Below are 26,371 nucleotides of genomic sequence, written 5' to 3'. Positions count from 1 at the left end.
AGCCAAGATTGTGAAAGGCCTTGAGGGCAAGACTTATGAGGATCGGCTGAGGCCACTTGCCTTGTTCAGCTTGGAGAAGAGAAGGCTGAGGGGTGACCTCATTGCAGTCTACAATTTCCTCAAGGAGGGCAGCGGCAGGGGAGATGCTGATCTCCTCTCTCTGGTGACCAGCGACAGGACACGAGGAAACGGAATGAAGCTGCACCATGGGAAGTTCAGGTTGGACATTAGGAAAAGGTTCTTCACCAAGACAGTGGTCGGTCCCTGGAACAGGCTCCCCAGGGAAGCGGTCACGGCACCAAGCCTGTCAGAGTTCAAGGAGCGTCTGGATGACACTCTTGGTCATATGGTTTAGTTTTAGGTAGTCCTGCAAGGAGCAGGAGGTTGGACTTGCTGATCCCTATGAGTCCTTTCCAACTCAAGATATTCTGATTCTCTGATACTACAGTTTGATGCTACTGCCAGGACAGAACTGGCATCCTCTGCGCCACCCCCAGCCACGACGGCACAGGTCCTCAGTTATGCCAGCTGGCCCAGCCGAAAGAAAAAAGGTCGTCTTTTTTTTCCCCCAAACAGTTAGGTTTTCCCCAAAAGGCTTCACCTTGTGCTCCAGGGGCTGCTGGGTCCAACTGCAGGGACATGGCCACATGCAGAGGCGTGGGGACAGCTCAGCCACACTGGTTCCCACCACAGGGCAGCGATGCCACTCTGTGCTTGCCCAGCACCTGCAGCCACTCATGCAGCAGTCTCCAGGTCTCAGTTCATGGCACAGGGCAACCATCTGCCTCCATCTGACCTGCCCCGAAGACGGGAGCCCTTTGGGCACAGCCAGGCACCCTGGGCCAGGCTGGAAACCCAGAGCTGGAGGAGAAAGGTGCCAGGAGGATGGTTCACGGACCACAGAGATGGGTCACTGTCTACGTCCTTAGGTGACATGCCCTGGGCCAAGGAGGTTTGATTTTTGCAGGGGCAAAACCCATAGATCCCAGGCTGCTGGCAACGTGTCCTTGAACATGCCGGTGTCACCGAGATGTTCACAACCAAGCAAACAGTAAAGACACACTTGGAAAAAACTGCTGGTTTTCAAAGCCTGATTTTAGTGCTGGGAGCGGGTTAAAACCCCAACCCGCCGGCACGCACCAGCAGCTCTGGCCAAACCGCCTGCAAAATCGCTTTACCGGCTCCAAGCAAAGCTGCTGGTTTGGGCTTCCCTGGCGCAAAATGCAGGGATAGGGGCGTGGGAGAGCAAAGCATCCCCCGCCTCCAGCTTTTTGGGGTCGTTTCCAGTGGAAAAATACCGGGCTTGCAGAGAACATGCACAGGCATTTGCAGTTTTGCTTTGATTTGATTTATTTTTCCCTGCTTTGCTTGATGCTGGGGGAGAAAAGTGAGTCGGTGTCCCATGGCATCATTTCCCCGTCCTGTGCGACACAAATCCTTTCAGCCACTTGTATTTCCCCTTTTTTTTTGGCTGAAAAGCACCCAGCAAAGGGAAAAATACCAGGGGAAAATGGTGGTTTGGGGCTTTGCTGCTTAGTCGGGAGCAGGACGGAGCCAGCATTGGGACGTGCGGTGATGTGGTGGGCAGTGCTGTGTGGCCGTCCAGGACCTGCTCACCCATGGGGACCCTTGGGTGGGGATGTCCCATCCCCCCTGGGTCCCATCCCAAGCCTCAGCCTCCGAGTCATGGATGTGGAGCAGAGCGATGCCAATCCTGTGGGAGCAGCCAGAGCCACAGGGAAGAAGGGTCAGGCCTGCTCCAGCAGCAGACACCAGCCCCCCCCTCCACCGCAGCCATGGCACTGGTGGCTCCAGGAGCACTCAAACCCCGAAGAGGCCCAGGCTGGAAGGAAGCCGGGGCCAAGCTGCAGTCTGGCAGCTGCAGCCCCATGTGCATCACACTTGTGCGCTGGCACGCCTGCGTGCAAATACTCATGCAAATGTGTGTGAGCGTGCCCACGTGTGAGCACGCGCCTGTGCAAGCCCCTCTATGCACCACACTCGTGTGCAAACTCTCACGAGCAAGCACGCTCCTGTGCATGTCTGCAAGCACCCATGAGCGACGACAACCTCGTGCAACCAGCAGCGTGCAACCTCTCGCACGCAAACGCTTGTGTGCAACACGCTTGTGCGCAAGCATGCCTGTGTACAGCCTGTGCAAACGCTTGCAACACGTCTGTGCGCAGGCATCGCTGTGCACGCGCTCCTTGGCGCAGACGCTTGCGTGCCACCCGCCTGCACCTAAAAACGCCTGCAGAGACACCCACGAGCAAGCTCCCCCGTGGGCAAACACCCGCCTGCACGCGCGTGCAAGCATGTCATCGCGCACCCACGCGCAACACGCCACGTGCATCGCTGGGCACGGCCTCCCACGTGCAAACACCCGTGTAAAACCTCCCCCGAGCATAACCGCTGGGAAACCCCACGCGTGCAAGCACAAGCAGACGGGCAAACTCCTCCCCGCCGCACAGGCAGGACACGCAACCGCGGCCACGGGCTGGGCTCCGGCAGCGGGACCGGCCCCCCCACCCCACCCCCCCGGGGCGCGGGCGGGGGGCGGGAGCGGCGGGGGGAGGAGGAGGAGGAGGAGGGGGAGGAGGGGGAGGAGGAGGAGACTCCGCCGGCAGCGCCCCGGCCCGCGCGGGCTGCCCGTACCGCCGCCGCGCCGCTACCGGTGAGGGAGCGGGGCGGGCCGGGCCGGCGGGCGGGCGGGCGGGACGCGGCACCGGCGGCACCGGCGCGACGGGAAACTTGCGGGAAACTTTGGCCGGGGTTGGGGGGGTGGGGGGTGGCGCGCCAGGACGGGGCGGAGCAGGGCGGGCCGGGCGGTACCGAGCCGAGCCGGGCGGTACGGGGCCGAGCCGGGCCGGGCGGTACCGGCCGTACCGGGACGGGACGGGACGGGGCGGGGCGGGGCGGGCGCGGAGGAATGCGGCGGCTCCCGCGGGCCGGGGCGCGTCACCGCCGGAGGCGGAGTGGCAGCGCCCGCGACCAATGGGGAGGCACGGGGGGCGGGCGGTTCCGCCCCCGCCGGGAGTCCGGGACGGCCGGCGGGGGCCGCGCGCCGGAGCCCGGAGGGGGGGGGAGCGCGCTCCAGGCGCGCTCCCGCGGGTCCTGCACGGGGGCCGGTGCTCCACGCGTGCTCTTCGTGGGTGTTCCAGGGGTGCCCGTGATCCAGGCATGCACCCCGTGGGTGTTGCACGGGGGCCGGTGCTCCACGTGTACTCCCGTGGGTGTTGCACGGGGGCCGGTGCTCCTGTGAGCACTGCAGGGGCGGCGGTGCTGCCACGGGCATTGCACGGGTGCCCGTGCTGCCGCGGGTGTTGCACGGGTGCCCGTGCTCCGTCTGTGCTCCCGTGGGCATCGCACGGGTGCCGGTGCTGCCGTGGGCATTACACAGGAGCTGGGGGTCTGCCGGTGCCGGATCCCACCGGGACCTGGATTTCCTCCCCGGGGCAGCAGCCCGTGCGGGCAGCAGGAGAGCGCAGGCCAGGGCTTGCTTCCGAGTTTTACCAAAACTTCACCGTTTCGTATCAGCAAATACCATCAGAGAAATTAATTTTTTCCCCCATGCAAAGCACATAATTGCCATCGCCCGATGCTTCCGCTGTTCCGGCACCGGCTCGCACAGCCCGGCCAGATTTGGCGGTGGGTCTGGGCTGCACCATCCCCCCGAAAACCTGCCGGGAGGCTGCGGGCTGCCCGCGGCCGGGCTCTGTACTTATCCCATTAGGGTGCGCAGCAGCCTCCCATTAAGGTTTCCTGGGGCGGTTTACCCGCCTGGCTCAGCCGGGATGCGAGATCCGCGCTGGGCTGTAGGAGGTCAGCGCCGGCCCTTTGTTGCGGCATCACCGGAGAGCGCGTCTGGCCGCCTCGGCACGCATCCTGCCGCCGTGGCTGGTTTGGTCTTCCGGAGCTGTTCCTGCCTCGCTGGCACCGGATCCAGGCTTTAACCCTCACTGGAGCCGCCAGGGTGCAGCCGGGTCCCCCCACCACAGCACCGGGGATGGTCTTGGAGGCCTGCAGATGATGTCATCCTGATGACCTCATGTGGATGACATCATCCAGATGACATGTAGACGTTGATGCCTCTGGTGGGCTGGCAGAGGTGCCCGGGGCCAGGCTGGTGCCTGCTGCAGCGCCAAGCTGGGACATGGTGCCAGCGGCTGGGCGGTGGGCTGCGGTCCTCGCTGGGGACCCTGCCGGGGCCATCGCCGGGGACCTTGCTGGAGTCCTCACCGGGGACCTGACCGGGATCCATGCCGGGGACCTCGTTGCTCAGTGTGCCGCTCCCCCCAAAACCAGGCGCCGTGGCCCCCCCTTCCCTCCAGCCCCCTCCTGCAGCCCCCCAGGGGCCCCCCTGACCCCTCCTGTCTCCCGCAGGTCCCCAGGCGGAGACGCCGCCCCGACGGTGACGGCCATGCCCTAGGGGAGACCCGCCATGAGCCAAAGCGGGGCCTCGCGCCTGGCCGGCTCCCCGCCGCTGCCGGGGGGCTCGCTGCTGGCCCTGCTGGCCCCCGAACCCTCCCCGTCCCCCCCCAGTGGGACGCCCTCGCCTGGCCCCCCACCGGCACTGCTGGAAGGGGACTGGGAAGGGCGGGAGGAGCTGCGGCTGCGGGAGCTGGAGGAGGCGCGGGCGCGGGCGGCCCAGATGGAGAAGACGATGCGATGGTGGTCGGACTGCACGGCCAACTGGCGGGAGAAATGGAGCAAGGTGCGGGCCGAACGCAACCGGGCCCGCGAGGAGGTGCGGCAGCTGCGGCATCGCCTGGAAGCCCTCACCAAGGAGTTGGCCGGCCTGCGCCGCGACCGCGACCGGCCGGAGGAGCGCCTGCCGCCCACCCGCCCGCCGGCACGGCTTCATGGCCGGCCCGGCACCGGCAGCCCACCCAACGTCGACGGGGCGGAGGGAGAGGCCGACCCCGAGCATGAGCCTGTGCGGGATGTGGGGGCCGAGGCGCCACAGAAAGCCAAGGTGGGGGGGCGGGGGGGCTGGTTGGGGCGAGCAGGGCTGGCGGGGTGCCGTGGGGGTCTCCCCAAGCCATCACTGCCTGCGGGTGCCCATGGGGTCACTCCCTGCCCCACCAAGGTGGGCAGCGTGGGGGGCCAGACCCCTCGGAGCAGCACGGGGGGGACAGGCCCCTCTCAGAGCAGTACAGGGGGGTCAGACGCCTCTTGGGTTAGCGTGGGGGGGTCAGACTCCCTCAGAGCAGCACAGGGGGCTCAGGGCCCTCTCAGAGCAGTGTCATGCGGTCAGACCCCTCTCGGAGCCAGATTTTGGGCTCAGACCCCTCAGAGCAGCGGGTGGGGTGGGATGGGCCCCTCTTGAAGCAGCCTTGCGGGTCAGACATTTTGGAGCAGCGTGCGGGGGTCAGACCCGTCTCAGAGCAGTGTCATGGGGTCAGACCCCTCTTGAAACAGCATTGAGGGGGGTCAGACCCCTCCCAGAGCAGTGTCGTGGGTGGGGTGCAGGACCCCCATAGCCCCATGCAGCAAGATCACCTCGGCACTGGCTCTGGTCCCTTTCTTGGGGCTTTCCCTTTAGAAGCACTAGGCAAAAGTCGGTGTGCCGGTACAGGGGACGGTGGCTTTGGCAGTGCCGGTGGCATCTCCCAGCAATGGCTCGAATGCCAGGGTGGCCATACGGGCTTCTGGCAGAGGTCTGTGCTGAAGGGAGGAGGAGGAGGAGCAGGAGGAAGGAGGGGACACCAGAGCCATCCCAGGGATGCTCCCATCTGCTCCAGCCATCCCCTCTCTGCTGCCATCGGCTCTGTTGCGATGCAGAAGTCACCGCTCGGGGTGCCGCGCCGTGTTGGTTTGGTCTACCTGACGGCACGGCTGCCGAGCAGCAAATCTGAGGCTAATCTGAGCATCCCCGGCCAGCTCCCCACTTAGTCCCCGGGGACGTCCCCTCCCCAGAAAACCCCTGCAGCTCATTTACCACGCACTCGTGGAGCCTGGTAGAAGATTGCCCACGTTGCGGTTGCGGCGAGGTCAGTGTAATAAATCAGAATTATCCCAAATTTCTAGCGAGGCAGGGAACTGGCAGCAGAGCATGGTGGTGTATGGGAGCTCCCCTGGGAGGACGGGTCCCTCTCCATCAGCCTCAGGGGGTCCTTGGGGACCGGAGGGAGGGATGCTGCTGGGTTTGGCTGGAGGGATGTTCTTGGTTATGGGGTGAAGGCTGGGTGCTCTAGGGGGTGGGAAGCCAGGGCTGCCTCCTCACCCACTGGTGACTCCCTGTCCCCTGTTCCGGGCCACCCACGGCGCCGCAGGAGCTGGAGCTGATGGAAAACATCTTGACGAGCAAGCAGGATGAGAATTGGGAGCAGCGGGGCCCCCGGGCCTCCTTCGCCCGCCAGGAACGGAGCCGCCTGCTCTGGGAGGATGTCAGTGTCATGGAGGAGGATGCCACCAAAGTCACCGCCCTGAAGCTGAGGCTGGATGAGTGCCAAAAAGTGCTGCTCAAGGAGCGGGAGTGAGTGCTCAGGGTGTCATCCTTGCAGGGTGCCGGCTGAGCCCAGCCCGGTCCCCACTGGGATGGGACATCCCATGGAGTCCTGCCGGCTGTCACCAGCGTTGCCTCTCCCCAGGGACAAGCTGGCGCTCAGCAAGAGCATCGAGAAGCTGGAGGGCGAGCTCAGCCAGTGGAAGATCAAGTATGAGGAGCTCAACAAGAACAAGCAGGAGGTGATGAAGCAGGTGAGTGAGGTGCCTGGGGACCAGGGGTGCCCCCGGGAGGGTGGCCTGTCCCCCGGCAGGTGGCATCTCCTCATGGTTGGACATGGTGACCCACAGCCACCTCCCTGACTCCAGAGTGCTCATTAAGAGTCTTAATTAGAGCTATTGAGCCAGTTGGTCTGTCTGCAGAGGTTGGGTGGATGGGTGCAGGCAGGGCTCAGGTGGCGCAAGGTGGGTGCACCCTGCCCACCTTGGGTGCTGTCCCCCCCCTACAGCTCAACATCCTAAAGGAGATCCACCAGGATGAGCTGGGGCGCATCTCTGAGGACCTGGAGGACGAGCTGGGCGCTCGCTCCAGCATGGACAAGAAGCTGGCGGAGCTGCGCGCGGAGGTGAGGCCAAACCCCAGTGCAGGGGGGCGAAGGGAGTGGTGAGGGGTGTCCCCACTGCCCCCCAGCCACCCCATGTCCCTGTCCTAGATGGAACGGCTGCAGGCAGAGAACGCAGCCGAGTGGGGCCGGCGGGAGCGGCTGGAGACGGAGAAGCTCAACCTGGAGCGGGAGAACAAGAAGCTGCGGGCACAGATCGAGGACCTGGAGGAGGTGCTGGCTCGCAAGCGGCGCCAGACGGCCAGCGCCCTGGACACCGACCTCAAAACCATTCAGGCTGAGCTCTTCGAGAAAAACAAGGTGCCATGGGGGTGGTCTTGTTCCCCACCACTCCCTCCCTGGGTGACTTTGTCACTTCAGCAGTGGCTCAGCATTCCCCAGGACCTCCTCAAGCCCCAGCTCTGCCACCACCCTTCATCTAAGGGGTGGTAGTGACCCCATCCTTGCTCCATCAGCCCCTCTATCATGGTGTGGGGTGGTGGGAGAGGTACCTGGAGTGGGAGAAGGGGGCACCTGGCAGTGGGGGTGGCTCTCACCTGCTCAGCCCCCCACCCCGTGCCCACCTCAGGAGCTGGCTGACCTGAAGCACATCCACACCAAGCTGAAGAAGCAGTACCAGGAGAAGATGGCCGAGCTGGCCCATGCCAACCGCCGTGTGGAGCAGCACGAGGGTGAGGTGAAGAAGCTGCGCCTGAGGGTGGAGGAGCTGAAGAAGGAGCTGGCCCAAGCTGAGGACGAGGTGAGGAAGCTCGCGCCGGTGGTGGGGACAGGGGTGGGCAGCTCCACTCCCTCCGCGGCTGCCAACAGCCCCATCCCATCCCATGCTGCAGCTGGACGAGGCCCACAACCAGACACGGAAGCTGCAGCGGTCACTGGATGAGCAGACGGAGCAGAGCGAGAGCTTCCAGGTGCAGCTGGAGCATCTGCAGTCCAGGTGAGTAGGAGACTGGGGGGGGACCACGGTGGGGACCATCAAGGGCCCATGGGTGGGATGACGTTCTCCTTGCCACCTTCCCTCAACCGGCATCTCCCTGGTTGAGCCCTGGGCTGTGTGGCCAAAGTGCCTTCAACAACCTTGGAGGGTGTGCAACCATCCTTGGAGCAGCCTTCACCCCACTGCAAACTGGATGGCATTTACCTCCCAGTTAAACCAGCATAAGACTGCCCAGCGACCAGTACAGCCTAGTTTCATGCCGCTTGGGGTTTCACCTGCCGGTACCCAGGGCCAGGGCAGGCTTCGAGCATCCCACACTGGTTTGGGGAGGCAGGAGGTGGGTTTTATTACCCTTAAAAACTTTCCCTGCCTCGCTTCGCCTCTCCAGCCTTAAAGAGCTGAGATGGCCGTGAGGGATCGATGCCGCATCTCTGGGAGGCGCTGAGGGGGTTGTGTTTATAATATTCCTTTATTTTATTGGGACATCTTCATTAAATCATGGAGGAATAATGGAGGCTTCATCTTCACCCCCCCTCCAGCCTCCCCGTGCGCTCGTCCTTAAATAATTCATGCCTTCCAGTAAAACACAGCAAACTGGTCAGATCTGACCAGGTCCTGGGCCTTTTGATTTCAAATTTGCATCATAAATTTTTGTTGATGAATTTTCATGCAAAGGCATGTGAGGAGCTAAAACCACCACAGGTTCCCGGGAATGGGGACTCTTGGGTAGTTTGGAGGGATTCCTGTTTTAGGGGGATGACTCCTCCCTGCTCTGCACTGTCGGCTGAGTCCGAGATGCCCAGCGGGGAGGTGTCCAGTGCTGGAGGGTTTTGGCTGGTGCCCCACTTGTGCCGAGCATCATCCAGGGCTCCCCGACCCCACGCTGGAGGGTTGGCCCCAGGCTGGGAGGCTGATCCTGCACCCAGAGCTTAGTGGGAGCCGCAGCAATGGGGTCCCACTGAGGTGCGGTCATGCTGTAGGGGTGCAGGGGGATGGGCTCGGCTTCGGCGTCCCCCCAGGGCTGCACCCCGCCGCCCCCCACCCCAGCAGCTCTCTCTTGGCAGGCTGCGGCGGCAGCAGAGCACCCCGCTTTTTGGGAAGATGCGCAGCACCCGCTTCGGCCCCGATGACGCCGGGGACGGCACCAGTGACCCTGACGAGGATGAGGACCTGCAGATCCAGGTGCCCTAGAGACCAGGGCCAGGTGCCACCACCACGGGGATGTCCCATGGTGATCCTCTGCCCACAAGTGCCTGTCGCCGTGGGGCCTGGCCATGCGGTGACCCTCCTATAGATGGGGAAACTGAGGCACGGAGCGGCAGGGAGGAATTTACCCAGGGATGCTCCAAGCCCGCTGCCTCTCAGACAGTATCTGATGCCCTTTGGCCACTCGCATCTCCTGGGACACGGATGTGGCCACCAAAGCCAGCATCGCTGAGCAGCCCAGGAGGAGGAAGTGCAGGGTAGAAAGGGGCATCGAGCCCTGCAGCTGGCCACGCTCTCCTGCCCACTTTTTTATATATATATTATATATATGTATGTATTTGTATATGATTTTTTTTATCATAAATACAGAGCCCAGAGGGGCCCGGGCTCTGGTGGTGGCTTGGGCTGTTGGTCTTTTCCCACGCAGGAGTGAGGATGGAGGAGACAGGAGGGGACAGCATGGGGCAGAAATGGCGTTTTTCCGTCAGTGGGGCTGGATGTGTGGCTGCTGGTGTCACCCCGCTGCCATCGCTGCCCCCATGCTTGGGGACAAGCCCAGCTCATGTGTAAAGCCCATCCCTGTGCCTGTGAAGCAAGAAGCGGGGGTTGCGGGGCGGCTGATAATGCTCATGGCCATAGAGGTGCCCACATCTGCAGGGCTGCGGCGGGCAGGCAGAGGTGGTCGCTCTCCCATGGGTGCAGGGGTGCTCTCCCATGGGTGCAGGGGTGCTCACCCATGGGTGCTGACTGCCCCAGCCCAGGCCCCTGCAGCCTAGCCCCCCCCAGAGCAGGGCCTCGTGGGGCTTTGGAGGAACTCAGACACAACCTTATTAAAAATTAATATTTCAGTGAGCTCATCCCCTCGCTCTGCCTTTTAATTGATTGGCTGAAAGCATGGCTCTTTGCTGCTCACAGGGGTTTTTTTAATGTCTTTTTATTTCCAGCGATTATTCATTTTTTTATGGCCCAACAAATGAGGCTGCGGGGGTGGAGGTGCCTGCAGGCGGTTTCGGTGGGGGGCCTGAAATGCAGAGTTTTGGGGGGCACGGATGGGAGGGACGGGGATGAGGAGACATCTGCCTGCGCCTAGGGGCAGCGGCTCGGTGAGAAGCTGCCGCCACCCGTCAGTCACCACGGGGCGTTCACTCTGAAGCCTAACGATGTGCACGCAGGAAACCTTTCCAAGGTGGCCAGTTGTGGCTCTGGCGGGGCTGGGCCGAGCGAGGCCGGGCCCGGAGGGACGGCGGAGGCAGCCTGGGGTGAAGGGGGCTGGGGGCGGGGCCTGGAGGGGCGTGGTCTGGGCGGGGCCGGGGCGGGCGGGGCCGCGCGGCTCCAGGGCTCGCAGCGACGCGGAGCCGGACGCCGGAGCCGCCGCCTGCAGCGGGAGGGTCCGGGTAAGGCCGGGGGAGGGACGGGACGGGACGGGACTACGCGGCGGGGGACCGGCTGCGGGGGGAGGTGACGCGGGCCGGGGCTTGGCCGAGGTGACAAGCGTCGGGGGGGGCCCGGCCGGGGGGTGGCAGCGCGGGGAGGGAGGATGCCGGTGAGAGCGGCGGAGACCTGGGGGTGATGGAGGGGTGGGGAGTGCGGGGGCTTGGGGGTGACCGACGTGACAGATCAGGGGGTGGGGTGGGTCGGGGCGGGGGGCGGGAGGTGTCCCCCCAGCACCTCTGAATTCCCTTCGGGTGCTGATGTGCGTGGGGTGGGGGTGATGGAGGGGGATGTTCCCCTCAGAGGCGAGCGCGGGCTCCAGTGCCTCTGGGGACAGCGGGGGGTCCCTAGGGTGCTGGCCCAGCCCCCATCATCCCCACTCCCTGCTCCCGATGGGCCACGGGCCACCCCAGAGCAGCACCTGGGGTCCCAGGCAGCAGGGTCAGCCTGGCTCCTGAGGGGGGTACGGGGGACACAAGCCATCCCGGTGGTACCCAGACAGGCTGTGGCAGCGGTTGTGGTGGCTGGGGGGGGACACTGGGGCGTAGTCGCTGCGGGATGGCCCCTGTGGTCCGTCCCTGGTGGGATGGATGGGGCTGGATCCCCCTGGGTGCTGGGGCTTTGGGGACCAGGGCGTCACCGGAATGGAGCAGTCTGGCTCCCGAGCATCCCTGGGGATGGCCCCATCCCGTTTCCTAGGTTACTGCCTTCTCTAGGGGATTTTTCCAGCTGGGAAAGGAACCTGGTGGGAACCGGGTGGCGGGACCAGGCGCGGACCAGGCTGAATGAGGCCGAGCTCATGGCAGGGCTGGAGGGAGGCTGGGCTGTGCCGGGGGGGTGAGGTTGGGAGCCGGGGTCCCTTTGGTACCCAGTGCTGGGGCCGAGGCACCCCATGGCAGAGCTGGCCTGGCTGGGCAAGAGGTCATTAACGCTGAACCCTACTGATACCCAGCAGCCGAGGCCATGTTGCTGCCCAAGCGAGCGGTCTGGGAGGAAGGAGGGACAGTACAAGAGGCGATGGAGACCTGTGGGCGAGGTCCAGCGTGGGTGTCCCCTGGGAGACACGTTGGGGCTGGTGGTGGGGGGACCACTTGTGCGTGCCGGCCTGGCACTGCCGCGCTGGCAGGGGTTAACATCGGATTGTTCCACTCGGATGGTTCAGGCAGCGAAGGGAGGAGGAAGAGGAGGAGGAGGAGGAGGAAGATGTCACCCGTCGATCTGTCATTTCTCTTTTCCAGCCAGGATGGGGGACACCGCTAGCACCAAGCTGGGCCGGCGGTGAGGCAGGGGGGTACAGAGGAAGAGGATGGAGAGGGGGGGGCGAAGGTGAAGGCAGGCAGCCCCCCCCTCCCAAAATATCCCCCCACCCCATCGGGCCATCACCATGGCGACGAATTTTAACGACATCATTAAGCAAGGCTACGTGAGGATGAAGAGCAAGAAGCTGGGGGTGAGTGGGGGTCTCAGGGAATGGAGGGGGGGCACCCGTGGATTTGGGGTGCTGGTTGCCGCGAGAGGTGACGTGGCGGGGTCCCCCGGCCACATTGCCTCTCGTGGCAACCTGCACCCCTGGTTTTGGATTGAATAAGCAGCATTTTGGGGGCTGGGGGGTGGTGGTGCAGGGGCAGACCACTTGTTGGTACCCAAATCATCCAGCAGCCCCAGGGGCTCAGATCCTGCACTGGGTGGCACCCCCTCATTGGACACAGGTCAGCGTGGGGATTTGGGGGGATATCTCTGAGCCCTCCCCACCCCTCCCCCCTGCCTCAGTTTCCCTCCACACCCAATTTTGGCACCAGGGATGCCCCACGCTGGTGGGGGGTCTGCTGGGTGCAAATTAGGGGGATGCTGGAGTGCAGCACCCATAGGTGGGGGGTCAGGGGGTTTGGTCACCCGCTTCCATCGCTCAGAGCCAGGAGCAACGAGCATGCTGGGTAATTTCACGCTAATTAGGGAGAACAAAGAGGGAGCGGGCTTGAGGGGGGGGACATGCTTGGGGACGATGGCCCCGCCACCCCCGGAGGCAGGGGCTGCAGGAGAGGGAACAGGGAGACATTGGGATGGGGGTCCCTTTGGGACCCTTACCCGTGTTCGTTAATTAAGCTCATTAATTAGTGTTGGCGGGGGTGGGGGGGATGATGGCAGCCCTGGGATATCCCCAGCCCCAGCGTCCCCTCCTGTCCCCAGGCCAGGAGGGTCAGCAGGACAGGGCAGGGGTCCTGGGGAAGGGGATGGGGACATGGGGACAGGGACCCCCACCTGCACCGCAGCAGCTGCCGGCACTCTCTGTCCGGCAGATCTACCGGCGGTGCTGGCTGGTCTTCCGGAAATCCTCCAGCAAAGGGCCCCAGCGCCTGGAGAAGTACCCGGATGAGAAGTCGGCGTGCCTGCGTGGGTGCCCCAAGGTGAGAGGGTGCAGTGGAGGGGTGCTGGGTGCTGCCTGCTGCTTGGGGCCACATGCCAGAGTGGGTCCCTCCTCACCTAAACTTGCTGGGCTGAAGCTGGGTGGCTGTCGCTCCATGTACTTCAGTGGGATGCAGCGGTGTCTGGGTGCTGCAGGGTCTGGGTGCTGCAGGGGCCACGTTTGGGTGCAGCAGCCAGGGTCTGGGTGCAGCAGCTGGGGTCTGGGTGCCACCGAGCTCTGGGTGCAGCTGCCAGGATCTGAATGCCACGGTGGCCAGGTCTGGGTGCCGCAAGGGCTGGGGTCTGGGTGCAGCAGCCGGGATCTGGGTGCCACGGCAGCCAGGATCTGGGTGCAGCAGCAGCTGGGTTCTGGGTGCAGCGAGTCTGGGTTTGGGTGCAGCCCTCAGTAACCCCCCCCTCCCCGTCACCTCCGCAGGTGACTGACATCAGCAATGTCAAGTGCATCACCCGGCTGCCCAAGGAGACCAAGAGACAGGCTGTGGCCATCGTTTTCACCGATGACTCCGCCCGGACCTTCACTTGCGATTCGGGTACGGGGCAGCGCCCAGGGGAGCCGGGCTGGGGTGCCGGGGGGGCCACCCCGGTTTGGCCGGGGTCGCCCAGGGGCTGCGGTGGTGCCTTGCAGAGCTGGAGGCGGAGGAGTGGTACAAGACGCTGTCGGTGGAGTGCCTGGGCGCCCGCCTGAACGACATCAGCCTGGGGGAGCCTGACCTGCTGGCGCCCGGCGTGCAGTGCGAGCAGACGGGTGAGCGTGCGGCGGCGGGGCGTTCGCTCAGGGCTCGGCCTCACTACGTGCCCCCCCCCCCCCGAATTATTTTATTTTATTTTATTTTATTTTATTTTATTTTATTTTATTTTATTTTATTTTCCCTCTCCAGACCGGTTCAACGTGTTCCTCCTCCCTTGCCCCAACCTGGACGTTTACGGCGAGTGCAAGCTGCAGATCACCCACGAAAACATCTACCTCTGGGACACGCACAACCCCCGGGTGAAGCTGGTCTCCTGGCCCCTCTGCTCCCTGCGCCGCTACGGGCGTGACGCCACTCGCTTCACCTTCGAGGCCGGACGGTGAGATGTCACCCCCGCTGGGACGGGGACCGTCGCTGGGTGCCTTCATCCTGCTGGGCGCAGCAGGAGGCAGCACTGCTGCCATCGCCCCGGGGCAGGCCTGACGCTGGGGTGATGGCCACAGCCTGCATAGGGTGCCCCACGGCCGGGGAGGTTTGGGGCTGGTGCTGGTCCCAGCTCAGCACCATGGAGGGGACACGGGGACAGCACTTAAAGCGTGGGAAGCTGGGCCGGCTGCCACCCTGGGGGGAGGTATTTTTTATCATCCCTCAGCTTGGGGACCCCAGTGACACCCCGTGCCCCGTCCCCACAGGATGTGTGACGCGGGGGAAGGTCTCTACACCTTCCAGACCCAGGAGGGCGAGCAGATCTACCAGCGCGTGCACAGCGCCACGTTGGCCATTGCCGAGCAGCACAAGAGGGTCCTGCTGGAGATGGAGAAGAATGTCAGGGTGAGCTCCAGCCCACCGTGGGGACACGGCTTGGGTGGGGGGGTCGGGGCACCCTGTGTCACCCTCACCCCCCCTCTCATCCACTGCAGCTGCTGAACAAGGGCACCGAGCACTTCTCCTACCCCTGCACCCCCACCACCATGCTGCCCCGCAGCGCCTACTGGCACCACATCACCGGCTCCCAGAACATGGCCGAGTCCTCCAGCTACGCCGGTGAGTGTCCCTGTCCCCCACTGAGGAGCCGCCGCTCCTCCAGCCCCCAGAGCGTGTGTGTCCCCTCCACGAGCCCACCCTCTCCTTCGTCCCCAGGGGAGGTGTACACGGGCCCCCAGGCCAGCTCGGACACAGACCTCCTCAACAGGTTCATCTTGCTGAAGCCAAAGTCCTCCAAAAGCGACAAGCCTGAAAGCAGGGAGCCCACATCGTCTCCGTGAGCCAGCGCGGGGGGGGGGAACGGGACCACCATGGGGGTCCCCTTTTTCTTCCCCAAGAGGTGGCAAGGATGCAGGCAGCCACCCCTCCAAGTCCCTAAGAAGACCAAGCTGGGACATCCTCCGTGCCAAGACCTGGGGGGAACAGGGGCTGGCTCACACCCTGGCCTGACGTTAGTGGAGATGACGGCTGGCTCAGCCTCAACTGACTTGAAATATATATTGAATATCCGTATTATAAGCGATTTTTTCTTCTCACATGAATGCAAACTTTGTGGCTGCCGAAGAGCCCTCAGGCAGAGATGCTCAGAGGTTTTTTGACTCTTGGGATCCAGCTGGGAGGTGAAGAGGCAGGGGGGTATCAAGAAATGTGGTGTGGTTTTTGTGAGAGGGGAAGGCTGGAGCATCACCCTGCCGCAGGGACAGAGCAGCGCTGGAAGATGTGGCTGTGCCAGGCTGATGGTGTGGGGTCCCAGCATCTCACACCCCACCCCGTGAAAAGTAGGGTGCTCCTGGGGATGATGCCCCACCACCCCTGAGCTGACTTTTTGCACTTCTTGAAGCTATTTAAACACTTGCTGTAGAATTGAGATGTCTCAGGAGAAACTGGTTTTCCTTCTGGGGGATCGGCTGGGGTGAGCGGCCTGGCAGACCCGAGCCCCCGCTGGCTTTCCGGGGCTGCCCCCACCCCAGCACCCCTCACTCCTCCACCCACAGCCGCTCCCCCTGGCCATGCCCCTGGTTTATCTGCTGGTGGGCAACCCAGGGTCTGGTTTTGGCCAGTAGCATCTGTCCCTTGAGGGGGCAGCTTTGTGGATCTAAAAAGTCCCTGGGCAGAGAAGCCCATGCCGATAAGGGGAGAGCCGCGTTTCTCCACGCATTCCCATCGTCCTCGCTCCCTCCTTGCCTGCCAGTTCGGCTGGGTGAGAGCCCTTGCCTTGGGGGGGGGAGCTGGGTTTCATGTGCTGAACTCAAAAGCAATTGATTTTTTCTAGTTCTCCTATTTATTGACCTCCTTTAGAAGGGCTATCTTTTTATTGCTGTGCAAACCTTGGTGTTACTTTGGAGTCTTCTTTTGGTCTGGGTTGGGTGGTCAGTGGTTTTATTTCCGCCCTTAAAGCTCCAGGTCCGTGCTTTGAGGACAGGGAGTGTTGTGATGTGGGAACCTGTGGTCTGTAAATACTGTGTCTTGGGTTGGTGTAGCTTGTGGCTGAGGCTGGGGGGGGGGGGGATGGCGGGACAGAAGACGGCTGCTCCCTGCAGCACGGCCAGGCGCCGAGGGGCTCGTCGGTACCCCAGCACCGGCCGGTAGCACATCCTCCCCCAGGTGAGAGGTGTAACCCGCTCTCTTTTCCCAGCTACACACCTCATCTGGAAAAGATTTCACATTTATTACCAAAAATGTTTGGGTTTTCTTTTTTTTTAAGGAGTTGCTCAATGAATAAACAATCCTTATCCACCCTTCCTGTTTGTCCGTTCCATCCAAATGTGGTCGGGAAGTGCGAGTGGGAGTAGTGCCTGCCAGAGAGAAAAATGCTGATGCAGGGAGATTTCCTGACGCTCCCAGCAGCGTGCTTGGCTCAAAGCTTTGTTCTGCCTCCAGCCGTGGCCAGGACATTTCAAGTGAAGCCCTAAAACCACTGGGGAGGGTAGAAGGGCGGAGCGAGTTGCCACCCTCCATCAACCAACCCCAAGTGAAACAGGATGCCAGCACCCCACTGTCACCCCTCACTTCCAGCCACCCAGGGCTCCAGGGACATGCCAGGGCAGCGGTGGCTCCAAGTCCCTGGGCGAAGGAGTTTCAAGCCGCTCCATCTCCCAGCTCTTCCAGAATTGTGCCAGTTCAGTTACCCGTGCCGTGACTGTCCAGCAGAGCACTGGCCTCAAGGCGAGAGAGCCACGCCAGCCGGGGCAGTGCTCCCTCCAGGGACGGGAGGGAAATCTTGGGGAGCCGTGCTGCAACCGGCTGTGCCAGGGCAAGGACACTGAAGCAGCAGCCCGGCCGCAGCAGCTCTTCCCTGGAGGGGAGGGCAGCGCTGACTTGGGCTACTCTCTCCTACTCAGCATGAGCACCCATCCCAGCACCACAAACCGTTCCCAAGCCCCACGTCCATGCTGGGACAAGCGCAGTGGCACACGTGCCTTCCCCTTCCTCCCAGCCCCCACGGTGAGGACAAGGCAGATCTCTCCAGGAAAGCGTCACCAAGAAGCTCATCCCAAGTCCTGCTGGGCGCTGACAGAGGGGAGGAGAATTTGGAATAATGTGAAAAGATTATTCTTTTATTCATTACTAGTCAGATTGTTTCAGCACAGTTAGATTGTTTTCCATTGATCTTGGAAACATAAAATACTCTGGAAGGTTCTGACATTATGCCTGTATGATTTTTGCAAGAAGGGATCGCATAGGGCGTTTTTTTCAGCAATGAACAAAACAGTGTTTGGAGTTCATTGAAGAATCTTAATTTTATATTATTCAGATGCATATCAGTGAAAACGAAAAGCACGCACCTATTTTAAACATCATTTGGGGAAGAAAAAACATTTTTTTGTGGGTGCTGGTCTCTTCTGTCAGGTGGCTGGAGACAGGACAAGAGGAAATGGCCTCAAGTTGAGGCAAGGGAGATTTAGGTTAGATATTAGGAAAAATTTTTTTTACTGAGAGGGTTGTCAAACATTGGAATAGGCTGCCCAGGGAAGTGGTTGAGTCACCATCCCTGGAGGTATTCAAAAAGCAAGTGCACAGGGTACTTCAGGACATGGTTTAGTGGGTATGGTTGATGGTTGGACTTGATGATCTTGAAGGTCTTTTCCAACCTAAATGATTCTATGATTCTATGAGAAAGGGTGACCCAGGCAATCACTGGAGCCCTTCAGCCACTGCCACGGTGGTCACGGTTTGGGACCTGCACCAAGCTCCAGCCCAGCACACAACCCACCTTGGGGCTGCAGGCACACTGGAAGTTGTCAGCCAGGGGTTATTAATGATGGACTCCCTGCCATCCCAGCGCCTAACATAAAGATTATACAGTGCATGGGTAAAGTCTGCTCCAAAGGAGTCTTTAAATACAGCTGAGCCTGCCTGGCTCATCTGGGCTTCCCTGCAGCACTGCCTTCTGCAGCATCTCACTTACCAGCCCAGCCTCAAACATCTGCTTTAAATGTAGCGCTGGATCGGTAAACGACGGGCTACCTGCTGGAGGGGATTCTGGTCTCCTTAGGAGATTATGTCAAGAGCAGCAATCAGCGGTAGAGAGCTATGCTCCCTCCAAAGCAGATCTCATTAAGTTAATGTCTATTGGAGAGAAGTAAATGACGTGACATCTCCTCCTGCAGCCCCAGACGAGCTTTCAGGGATGACAAAACACAGAGGAGGTAAGGCTTTATTCAGCACAGAAGGACTGGACATGCAAATAAGGTAGGGTTGTATAACTGAGGTACACCTCTTCCCAATGCCAAACACCACTTGGCCAGGATCCAAAACTCTGGCCTAAAACTCTGGGATCACTTAGAGACAAAGCCTGTTCCAGTGAAGATGCTCACCGATTCCCTTCCTGCTTTACCCTACACATCACGCTGGCTTTCCCTGGGAAGGGGGGCCGGGGAAGAGGTGTCACCAACCAGCACAGCTGGGCCCGGAGAGGCAGAGGGAGATGGGGAGGTAAAAGCCTCGGCCCAGAGTGCTGCTGGGCAGAGCCAGGAACCTTCTGCCTCACTCACACCTGAGCACTCTCTCGCAAGGGGTCATCTCAGTTTATAGTGAGGACGTCGCTCTGAATCTCGTGGCTCAGCTGGGTCTGGAGGTCACTCAGTTTCTTCTTCAGGCCGGACAGCGCAGAGAGAACGATGGTCTCTGGGCGCAGAGAACCACAGGACTCCACGTTGTAATAAAACCTGAGGTTACAAGCCAGGGGGTTAAGTCACCATCTGCTCTGCGAGGAGGTACAAAACCAGAGAGCACCCGCAGAGTGGTTCCAGCCCATCCGGAGCCACCACAGGGAGATCTGCTGAGAATCCCAACCATCAGCATCATTCACCTCCCAACCAGGCAAGAGCCAGCGCTGCCCCTCTACAACCACCATGCCAACACTCGTGACTCCACAGGCTGCAAGAGCGGTTCTGAGATTTTTTTTCTGTTCAGCACTGTGACTTGCGAGCCAGCACAGAGCCCCAGGCCACGGAGTAAGGCTGGCTGCAGGCACTTCTCCAGTGCAAATAACCTGGGTACCACCAGCAATCAGAGCATGAGAGCCCCACATGGGTGAATAAATATCCTAAGCCATTTTCCCCTGCAGGCCTCACACTTCACCGAGTGCTGCACTGCCGTACTCAATAACGTGAACTCAGGAGAGCCATCTAGTATCTCCCAGAGGGGAAAAGCTGCCAGGCCTGGGCATATCACCAGTTAACTCCAACTTCTGCCCTGCTTTTCAGGGAACACCAGGTCCCTGGGCTGGCAAACTTCAGCACAGAGTAGATACTCTTGTATTAACGAAAGCCAAAGAAATGCACCCAGCTAGTCCCCCCACTTCCCAGCTGTGGCAGTGCATTCAGCTTCCTACCTCTCTGGCTTCCCATTGGGGTCATAGGGAGCCTGAGCATCCTCCTCATCAATCTCCGAGTACTCACTCTTGGGCCTGGAATCAAAAAGCAGGAAAGGTTAGCACACAGCCCAGGCACTCTACAGCACTGTTTGGCCCCAGAGAGCGAGAACTGGGGCTCACATCCAGCAGACAAAGGAGCAGTCATCAAACGAACGTCAAGTCACAGAAAAAAAGCTGTCCCCCACATTGCCCTTTCTAGCTCCTCATTAATGCCATACAGTCACCCAGCAGCACTGGAGGAAGAGGCTCAGCCCTGCTCTGCCCAAACTCAGCGAGCCCTGTGCGGGGTACTGTGGCTCCATCCACCTACACTGGCACACTCTAGCAGGTGCTTACAGCGAAGGGATATCGATGCCTGAAGGGACTGTGTTTAGGGAGCCTGGACACTGTGAAGCAATGGACCTTGTGTTATCTTTTCTTTCTACTCTTCACTGCAGCACTGCAGCACTTCAGCACTCCAGCACTCGGTCTGTGCAGCACAGCTGAGATGGAAAGGCCTGGTCAGTTTGTGCCCAGCAGGAAAAAAAATCTCCTGTACTTCAGACACCAGCTGTGTCAGTGAGCCCTGTCCTGATGTCCTGCACCTCCACTCCTCTACACACATTGCTACCAAAATCACTGCAATACCTGTGCATCAGCTAGGCCAACACATCTTTCCACCCGTTGTGTCCCTTGACTTACAGAGCATCATACTGGAGAGACTGTTTGGAAGCGCTTAATCCATGTAAGAAAACCCAAAGCCTTGAGCTGAGAAGCCAGCACAGAAAATCTTGTGCCCACCAAGGTCTCGTGCTGACCTTCCTCTGCCCCAGCAATGTCAAGAAAGGCTGATGCTAGCACCCTATCATCAGCTGCCTTAAATAAAGCTGCACTTCCCAAACAAATACTCCATCTGTAACAAACCACTGAGAGAGATAAAGTGGTAATGGAGCTGGGCCTTCATGTTACTTGCAGAACCAGCCATGACCGAAAACAGGGCAGAGGTTTCCACCACCATAACAGCTGCTTTGAGAGTCCAGCTGCATGCCAGTGCTCTGCCAACAGCCTCAAAAAGCAATTAGCATGAAAAACCAAACTAAAAATAATAACTAGCCTTGGATAGCAGAGGCCTTTGTATTGTCTTCACAGAGAATCAGATGAACTTGGAAAGGCAGACATATCATCAGGGAACAGGCAGCTCCTATGTCAATCTTCCTTTGGGATTTTTCCAACTTTTACATATATTTTGTCAAGAACATCTCTAAAACTGTTTCCAGGTACCCAGCCTGTTGTATAACACACCAGGTTCCCGAAGACACAGCTGACTCTGCCACCAAACAAAAGAATTCCCTGGCCACCCAGCCAGGGAATTGCCTCATTGCCGAGGTACATGTGCTCAGCCACGCAGCTGGGGTTGTTCTCCATGACACCGACATCTCCAAAAACCCAAACTCTCCAGAAGTCACACTGTGACATTCCATGTACAAAAAGGTGGCAAACCCGATGATACCTCAGGCTGCCTGGCACCTGTCTGTCCAGTTCAAAGCAATATGCCAGGTCTGTCACTTCATCAGCGTCAAAGACTTACCATCTAGTGACACAGAAATTAAACCAGAGAATTTTTACAGCACCAAGATGAAACCTAGAATTATTTCAAATCCTGATTTGAAATTCCACACCACGGAGACATTCTTGCTTCTCAAGCATCCAATCTATCACCCAGACAATCAACTGAACTTTGGGGCAACTTACCTGCCAACAAATCATTTGGAAACTTCAAAACTACCCCGTTCCACTTCCAAAACTGCCAGTGACAAAGGACAGGCCAGCACGTTAACTCTTGTGACATGCTACTAACCACAAAACTGCTAAGCAGCATCCTCCTTGGCTCTGCACCACCTCACCACAACTGGCCTCTCACAAACCTTCCCCCCAACAGCCTGGTCTGGAGCTGGCAGTTCCCAAAGTCCAGTTACAGCCCACACGTGCACGTCATCAACGCTAAGGAAAATGCCCATTTCCAGATTTCCAGCATTACCAGCCAGCTTGGTTCCTACTGCAGATCCCAGAGCACCACCCTGACCAAGCGCTGAGGGAGGTGAATGCCTCGCATGTCCCATTCTCACCCAGACTGACTGAACCAGACTGACGAACGCACCCTACGTAGCCCATCAAAGCCAAGTGGGATTTGCTTCTTCCATCTGTAAAACAGGGCTGGGATGGCTGCAGGCAGATCCCAGCCCATTTCATGCATGTTATGGATTCACCTACACCTCCACCCTCGGCGACAAAAGACTTCTCAAGTCTCCCGAGTGCAAACCTAGCCACACAGGATCTCCATGACAGCTCCTGAGCAGAAAGCCCCTGGCAGTCCAGCTGAGGTGTGAAATCTAGGCTAACCGCACCTCCAGGAAGCTCATTTACTGACAGCTAACTTAGCAAGGGACAGCGTAAGGCCATGCTCTGCAATGGGTCTGAGCGCCCAGGCTTGGACCAGACAGTGTGGAGGTACAGTAGTCCACTACCTGCCTGCTAGTGCTTGCAGCCATTTGCAGAGTCAAATCTGGCAGTGCAGGGCCTGGCGGTGACAGGAGGAAAACCTGCTGAGCCCCTTCTGCTGCTCAGCCTCCTCTCCAGCTGCAGCTCTGCTGAGGCTTTTGTTCCCGCTTGCTCAGCCCTGGCTTCTGCGGTCCCTGCACCAAATCCTGCTCCTGTACCGAGGTCTTCCCGACCTTGAGCGCAGCTCTGGCTGCTGCCCTGCTGTTATGGCAGCATATCCACCACCCCCTCCAGTCCCTGCTCTCAGCCTACTTTGGCTAAAGCACCTGGTTCCTCACTCTGCTGCTGGCTCCAGTGTGCTCAATGACAGGGTGTCTGCTAGGTGGTCACTGGGATGCAGAGCCAGGAGCAGCTCAGGTATCTACTCGTGGAAAAGTGCTGCTAGGTGAAGCCCTCACTCTGGCCAAAGCAGCTTTCCAAAAGCAAAATCATGTCACTTTTAGATGAGATGCAGTGTGCTACTGGTACAGAATGATATGTCAGAGCAGAGGAAAGGGCCAGAGAGGAAAACCCTGCTGCCAGAGCTCATGCTCCAGGAGTGAGGAGATGTATGGGTGAAATGAGAACCACACACTGGTCTTCCTCAAACAAACAGGGCTGCAAAATCAGCCTTGCAACCCAACCTTCCACTCTTTGCTCTTGTAGCAACCTCTTCTACCTTGCATGGATTTATTTGTTCCTCAGACCTTGCCCTGACCTACAGACCACTTGTGCAGGGAAGAAAAAACAGGAACGAGTCATAGGGAACAACATGAAAGTGCGGTAAAACAGCAGTGACAGTACGTGTAGGGGACAACAAGAGGTGGCCACAAACCAGTCCACCTTGCATGCAGCTGCAACCAAGTGACTGGCCCTGGTACCCTAACACAGAAGCAGAGTCTGTGCAAGGGGAAGTGACAGGCAAGCTCACAATCACTTACTGACCCCAATTATCCCCAGGGCTGAAATGTAGGTGCCTGCTGGAAAATCTTTTCCAATCCCTCCAGACAGACATTAGGACATACCACTCCTCCGGTTTGGGGTATACGGTGTGCCTCAGCGCGTTGTCTGGGTCGTACTCGAATGCTACGCCTGCTGTGGGGTTCCACTTGGCGTGCTCCTTGCCAAAGCCCTTCTTGGCGTAGGCTCGCAGTCTCAGCTCCTGGCCCTTCCGCAGCTTCACAATGAGGATGTCTGCAGAAAAGCACATGCCCATTTGAGAAGGTTGCAGAGGAGAAATGAGTGTGCAGGATCACACTGGGGCAAAGGCAGGAATTTTTAGTGCCCAGGAAGATGTCACCAGAAGCCAGGGCTTGCTTGGATTCTTAGAGGGGCTCATCTGTGTCCTCAGAGAAGCTGGGAAACATCTCGCTAAGTAAAAAAAAGAGCTGCACATATGCCCAGACGCACAGCTCAGGCCTCCAGGCAACAGCAGACAGCACAGCATTTTGCACCTCTGCTGTCTCTAAGCTCTCACAAGGAGAGAGAAGCACCCTCTGACACGGGACTTTAGTTCCGGGGATAACCTTTAAGTAGCATTAAGACAAAATGCTAACCCTACTGATGCAGTGATGCCAGTGTCTCTCAACTACCAGCTTTACAGCTGCCTTACAGTTACACAGCTAGTAAAGGAAGAATGAGTTCAAAGAGCCTGAAAGAAAAATTTATTTCCTTCTCCAGCTCTTATTCCCAGTGAAACACCGCTTACCATCCTGCTCCACATAGTCATTGGGGTCATTGTCTCTACTCCGAGATGTCACCTGCAGGAGAACATCAAAAGCAAGCAAATTAATGGCAAGATCAACTTTTTTCCCCACATCAAATAGCACTGGCCTACAAACATTAGAGACTGCACAGAGCCACTCTAGCGTGACTTACAGCAACATATCCAGCCCACCCTATTTAACGGAAATTGGGACAATTCAGGCAGCTACAGCTAGGTACACGATATCCCACTCCACCAGCTTGTTTGCCTCCCGAGCTGTTCTCCCCCACAGGATGGGGAGCACTCCAGCCCAGCCCAGTGCTGCTGCATGGTTCTGCGACACAGCCCAAAGTCACTCCCATGACTGCTGGCAGGTGACACAAAGCACTCGCAGCACCTCAGCTGAAGGGAGCAAGAGACAGCGGGCTACAGCTAGGCTTTAACCAGGCAGACACTGTCACCAGCCACCAGAAGCAGCCCCCAGGTTGTGGTGACACCCAGGTGCAGCCTCAATAGCATTTTAAAACATTGTCCATTAAGTGCCTTTGCATCTGTTCTGCTTTGGCGCTGCCAACCCTCCCCAAGGTGACTGGGCAAGGGCTGTTTGGCAGCAGTGCCCTGGCCCGGGCTCCTCACACCTTGCCGCACTGAGAGCCAAGAACCAGAAAACCAGAGGCCTCCGGGTTGCTGCCAAGCCTTCTAAGAGGCTGACCTTGCCAGAGCCCCACCAGCAAGCGGGCAGGAGAAGGCAGTGACATGGCAGCAGGACACAAGCGCACACGCTCCGAGTGTTCAAGGTGAGATGGAGGGACAACACGAAAGCCTCCCAAGAGTTTGAGATGAGGGGTGCAGGATGAGGTTTTAACAAGGCCATGCTGCTTTGACACACCATCAGACAGCAAATGAAGGACAACAAGGTGAAGAAGAGGAGGGCTCTGGCACACACTGCTGTTTCTGCTGATATTCCTGCTTTGCTCCCCCACTACATTTTAAGTGGGGCTTTGGGCAACGTGAAATGTGCTCACAGCCCTTGTTTTGTCCCCATCCCATACGTTCGCCACCCCGGCCTCAACAGAAACGTAGAGAGGGGACTTGCTGACAAGCAGGAAGATCGCACTGACCGGTATGACCCGGGGGTTGTTGGAGATGAGATCGCGGGATGTGACATGACGGGTCTGGTCTTCATTGCACCGGACATCAAGGGTGAACTCCACAGAGCACTCTGGACAGAACTCATCACATGTGCAGTCCTGGGACAGACATGGGTCAAGACCTTTATGTCAAACCTCTCCCAGGAAGAAATTAGTAGCACTTCCCATCAGATCACACACCCACCACCATCAAAATAAGCACCCGGGACATTTTGCTTGACTCACTCTGGAATATTGCATCTTATCCACAATATCATCACTGGTGAGCGGGATGAGACCTGAGGGAAGAAGGAAATTGGGGGAATGTCTGAGTGAGATCACAGGAGCACCAATGGGCAGAGGGACTGCAGCCTCCTGACAACGGTGCTTCAGCGTCTCCGGACTGATTTCACCCAGGACCTCTGCCTTGCTGCACATCTTCATCTTCCTCCCCATGCCCGGCACTCACCCAGCCTGTGTGCAATGAATTCATCATGGAGCACGGAAGAGTTGGCGTCTATCTGGACCCAGTCGATGGCTGCAGAGAGGAAAAAGTCACGAGCTGAGAAATAGTTCTGTGGGGAAAAGCTGAGCAGTTCGCGAGGGCGCAGAAAACATTACGGGGACTACAGTGAAGCTGCGACAGCATCTGGTAATACGTAGCACTGGCTAAACATGGGCAAGGGGAGCTGAAAGCAGCTTGGAGGTGCAGGACAAAATGGAGGGGAGGTGACGGGAGTAACGGGGAGAGCAGCCCGAGGGACGGTGACCTCCGGCCGGCACTGGAGGGTAAGCGACGGGACAGGACTGGTACCTATGATGGGGACTTCGGCGATGAACACTCTTCGAATGGAATTCGCCACCCTGAGGGAGAGAAACGGCCGCCTTCAGCCACGAAGGAACGCGGAGCTTCGCGAACCCACCGCCCTGCCCGCAGAGACGCCGGCCGGGGCCCAGGCCGCGGCTTTGCCTCGGAGGCCCCGACCGGGCCCGCACCGGGGGCCGGGGGGGCCGTGCTGGCCGGAAGACACCGCCCCCCGAGGGGGTCAATCCCCGCGGCCCGGCCCGCTGCACCTCCGGGGGGGGCAGGGCCTGCGGCGGTGGCGGGGGGTGGCCGCCCGCCGGGGCCTACCGCGGCGGCCTGCTTCGTCCCGGACCCCGGCCCGACCCCGGCCCCGGGGCGGTGCTCACGCCAGGTCGGTGTTCTCGATGATGAACTTGACGTTCTCGTCCGTCAGCTCGGTGATGCGCACGGTGGGCTGGTTGGCGTACGGCATGGCCGCCCCGCTCCGCTCCCGCCGCCCGCCCCCTACCGGCCGCCGCCGCCCGGAGGACCCGCCCGGTCCGTCCCCGCCCCGTTCCCCGCTCCCCGCTCTCCGCCGCCGGTGCGCCCCCAAAAAGA

The 26,371-nt window shown here is 59.8% G+C and overlaps 3 protein-coding genes across 5 annotated transcripts; 2 read left to right on the top strand and 1 right to left on the bottom strand.

Moving 5' to 3' along the window:
* Positions 1-2,598: 2,598 nt before the first annotated feature.
* On the top strand, positions 2,599-9,602 carry CCDC102A (coiled-coil domain containing 102A). The gene is made up of 9 exons (XM_075039412.1): positions 2,599-2,674; positions 4,384-4,975; positions 6,276-6,478; positions 6,594-6,702; positions 6,957-7,073; positions 7,161-7,370; positions 7,639-7,809; positions 7,901-8,004; positions 9,069-9,602. Exons 2-9 carry the CDS (start codon positions 4,442-4,444, stop codon positions 9,193-9,195), a joined length of 1,575 nt encoding a protein of 524 aa, XP_074895513.1. The 5' UTR covers positions 2,599-2,674; positions 4,384-4,441; the 3' UTR covers positions 9,196-9,602.
* A 922-nt stretch (positions 9,603-10,524) lies between these two features.
* On the top strand, positions 10,525-16,472 carry DOK4 (docking protein 4). 3 transcript variants are annotated; one of them, XM_075040565.1, is made up of 9 exons: positions 10,525-10,604; positions 11,880-12,091; positions 12,939-13,046; positions 13,481-13,595; positions 13,691-13,810; positions 13,944-14,133; positions 14,447-14,585; positions 14,675-14,798; positions 14,895-16,472. In XM_075040565.1, the coding sequence occupies exons 2-9, from the start codon at positions 12,026-12,028 to the stop codon at positions 15,017-15,019; spliced, it is 987 nt and encodes a 328-aa protein (XP_074896666.1). In that variant the 5' UTR covers positions 10,525-10,604; positions 11,880-12,025; the 3' UTR covers positions 15,020-16,472. The 3 variants fall into 3 exon arrangements, with proteins under 3 accessions (XP_074896666.1, XP_074896667.1, XP_074896665.1); XM_075040566.1 differs by lacking the exons at positions 10,525-10,604; positions 11,880-12,091 and having other exon boundaries at positions 12,099-13,046; positions 14,947-16,472; XM_075040564.1 differs by lacking the exons at positions 10,525-10,604; positions 11,880-12,091 and having other exon boundaries at positions 12,101-13,046.
* Positions 16,473-18,378: 1,906 nt separating this feature from the next.
* On the bottom strand, positions 18,379-26,318 carry POLR2C (RNA polymerase II subunit C). The gene is made up of 9 exons (XM_075040563.1): positions 26,161-26,318; positions 25,784-25,833; positions 25,439-25,507; positions 25,216-25,268; positions 24,961-25,089; positions 23,843-23,894; positions 23,160-23,328; positions 19,576-19,650; positions 18,379-18,907 (listed from the first exon to the last, which is right to left on the bottom strand). The coding sequence occupies exons 1-9, from the start codon at positions 26,244-26,246 to the stop codon at positions 18,763-18,765; spliced, it is 828 nt and encodes a 275-aa protein (XP_074896664.1). The 5' UTR covers positions 26,247-26,318; the 3' UTR covers positions 18,379-18,762.
* Between the last annotated feature and the right edge of the window lie 53 nt (positions 26,319-26,371).

This window comes from Buteo buteo, chromosome 11, assembly GCF_964188355.1.
Source record: "Buteo buteo chromosome 11, bButBut1.hap1.1, whole genome shotgun sequence".
In the NCBI taxonomy this organism is placed as follows: domain Eukaryota; kingdom Metazoa; phylum Chordata; class Aves; order Accipitriformes; family Accipitridae; genus Buteo; species Buteo buteo.
Note: the sequence above shows the minus strand (reverse complement) of the source record. Positions and strands in the feature narration are given on the sequence as shown.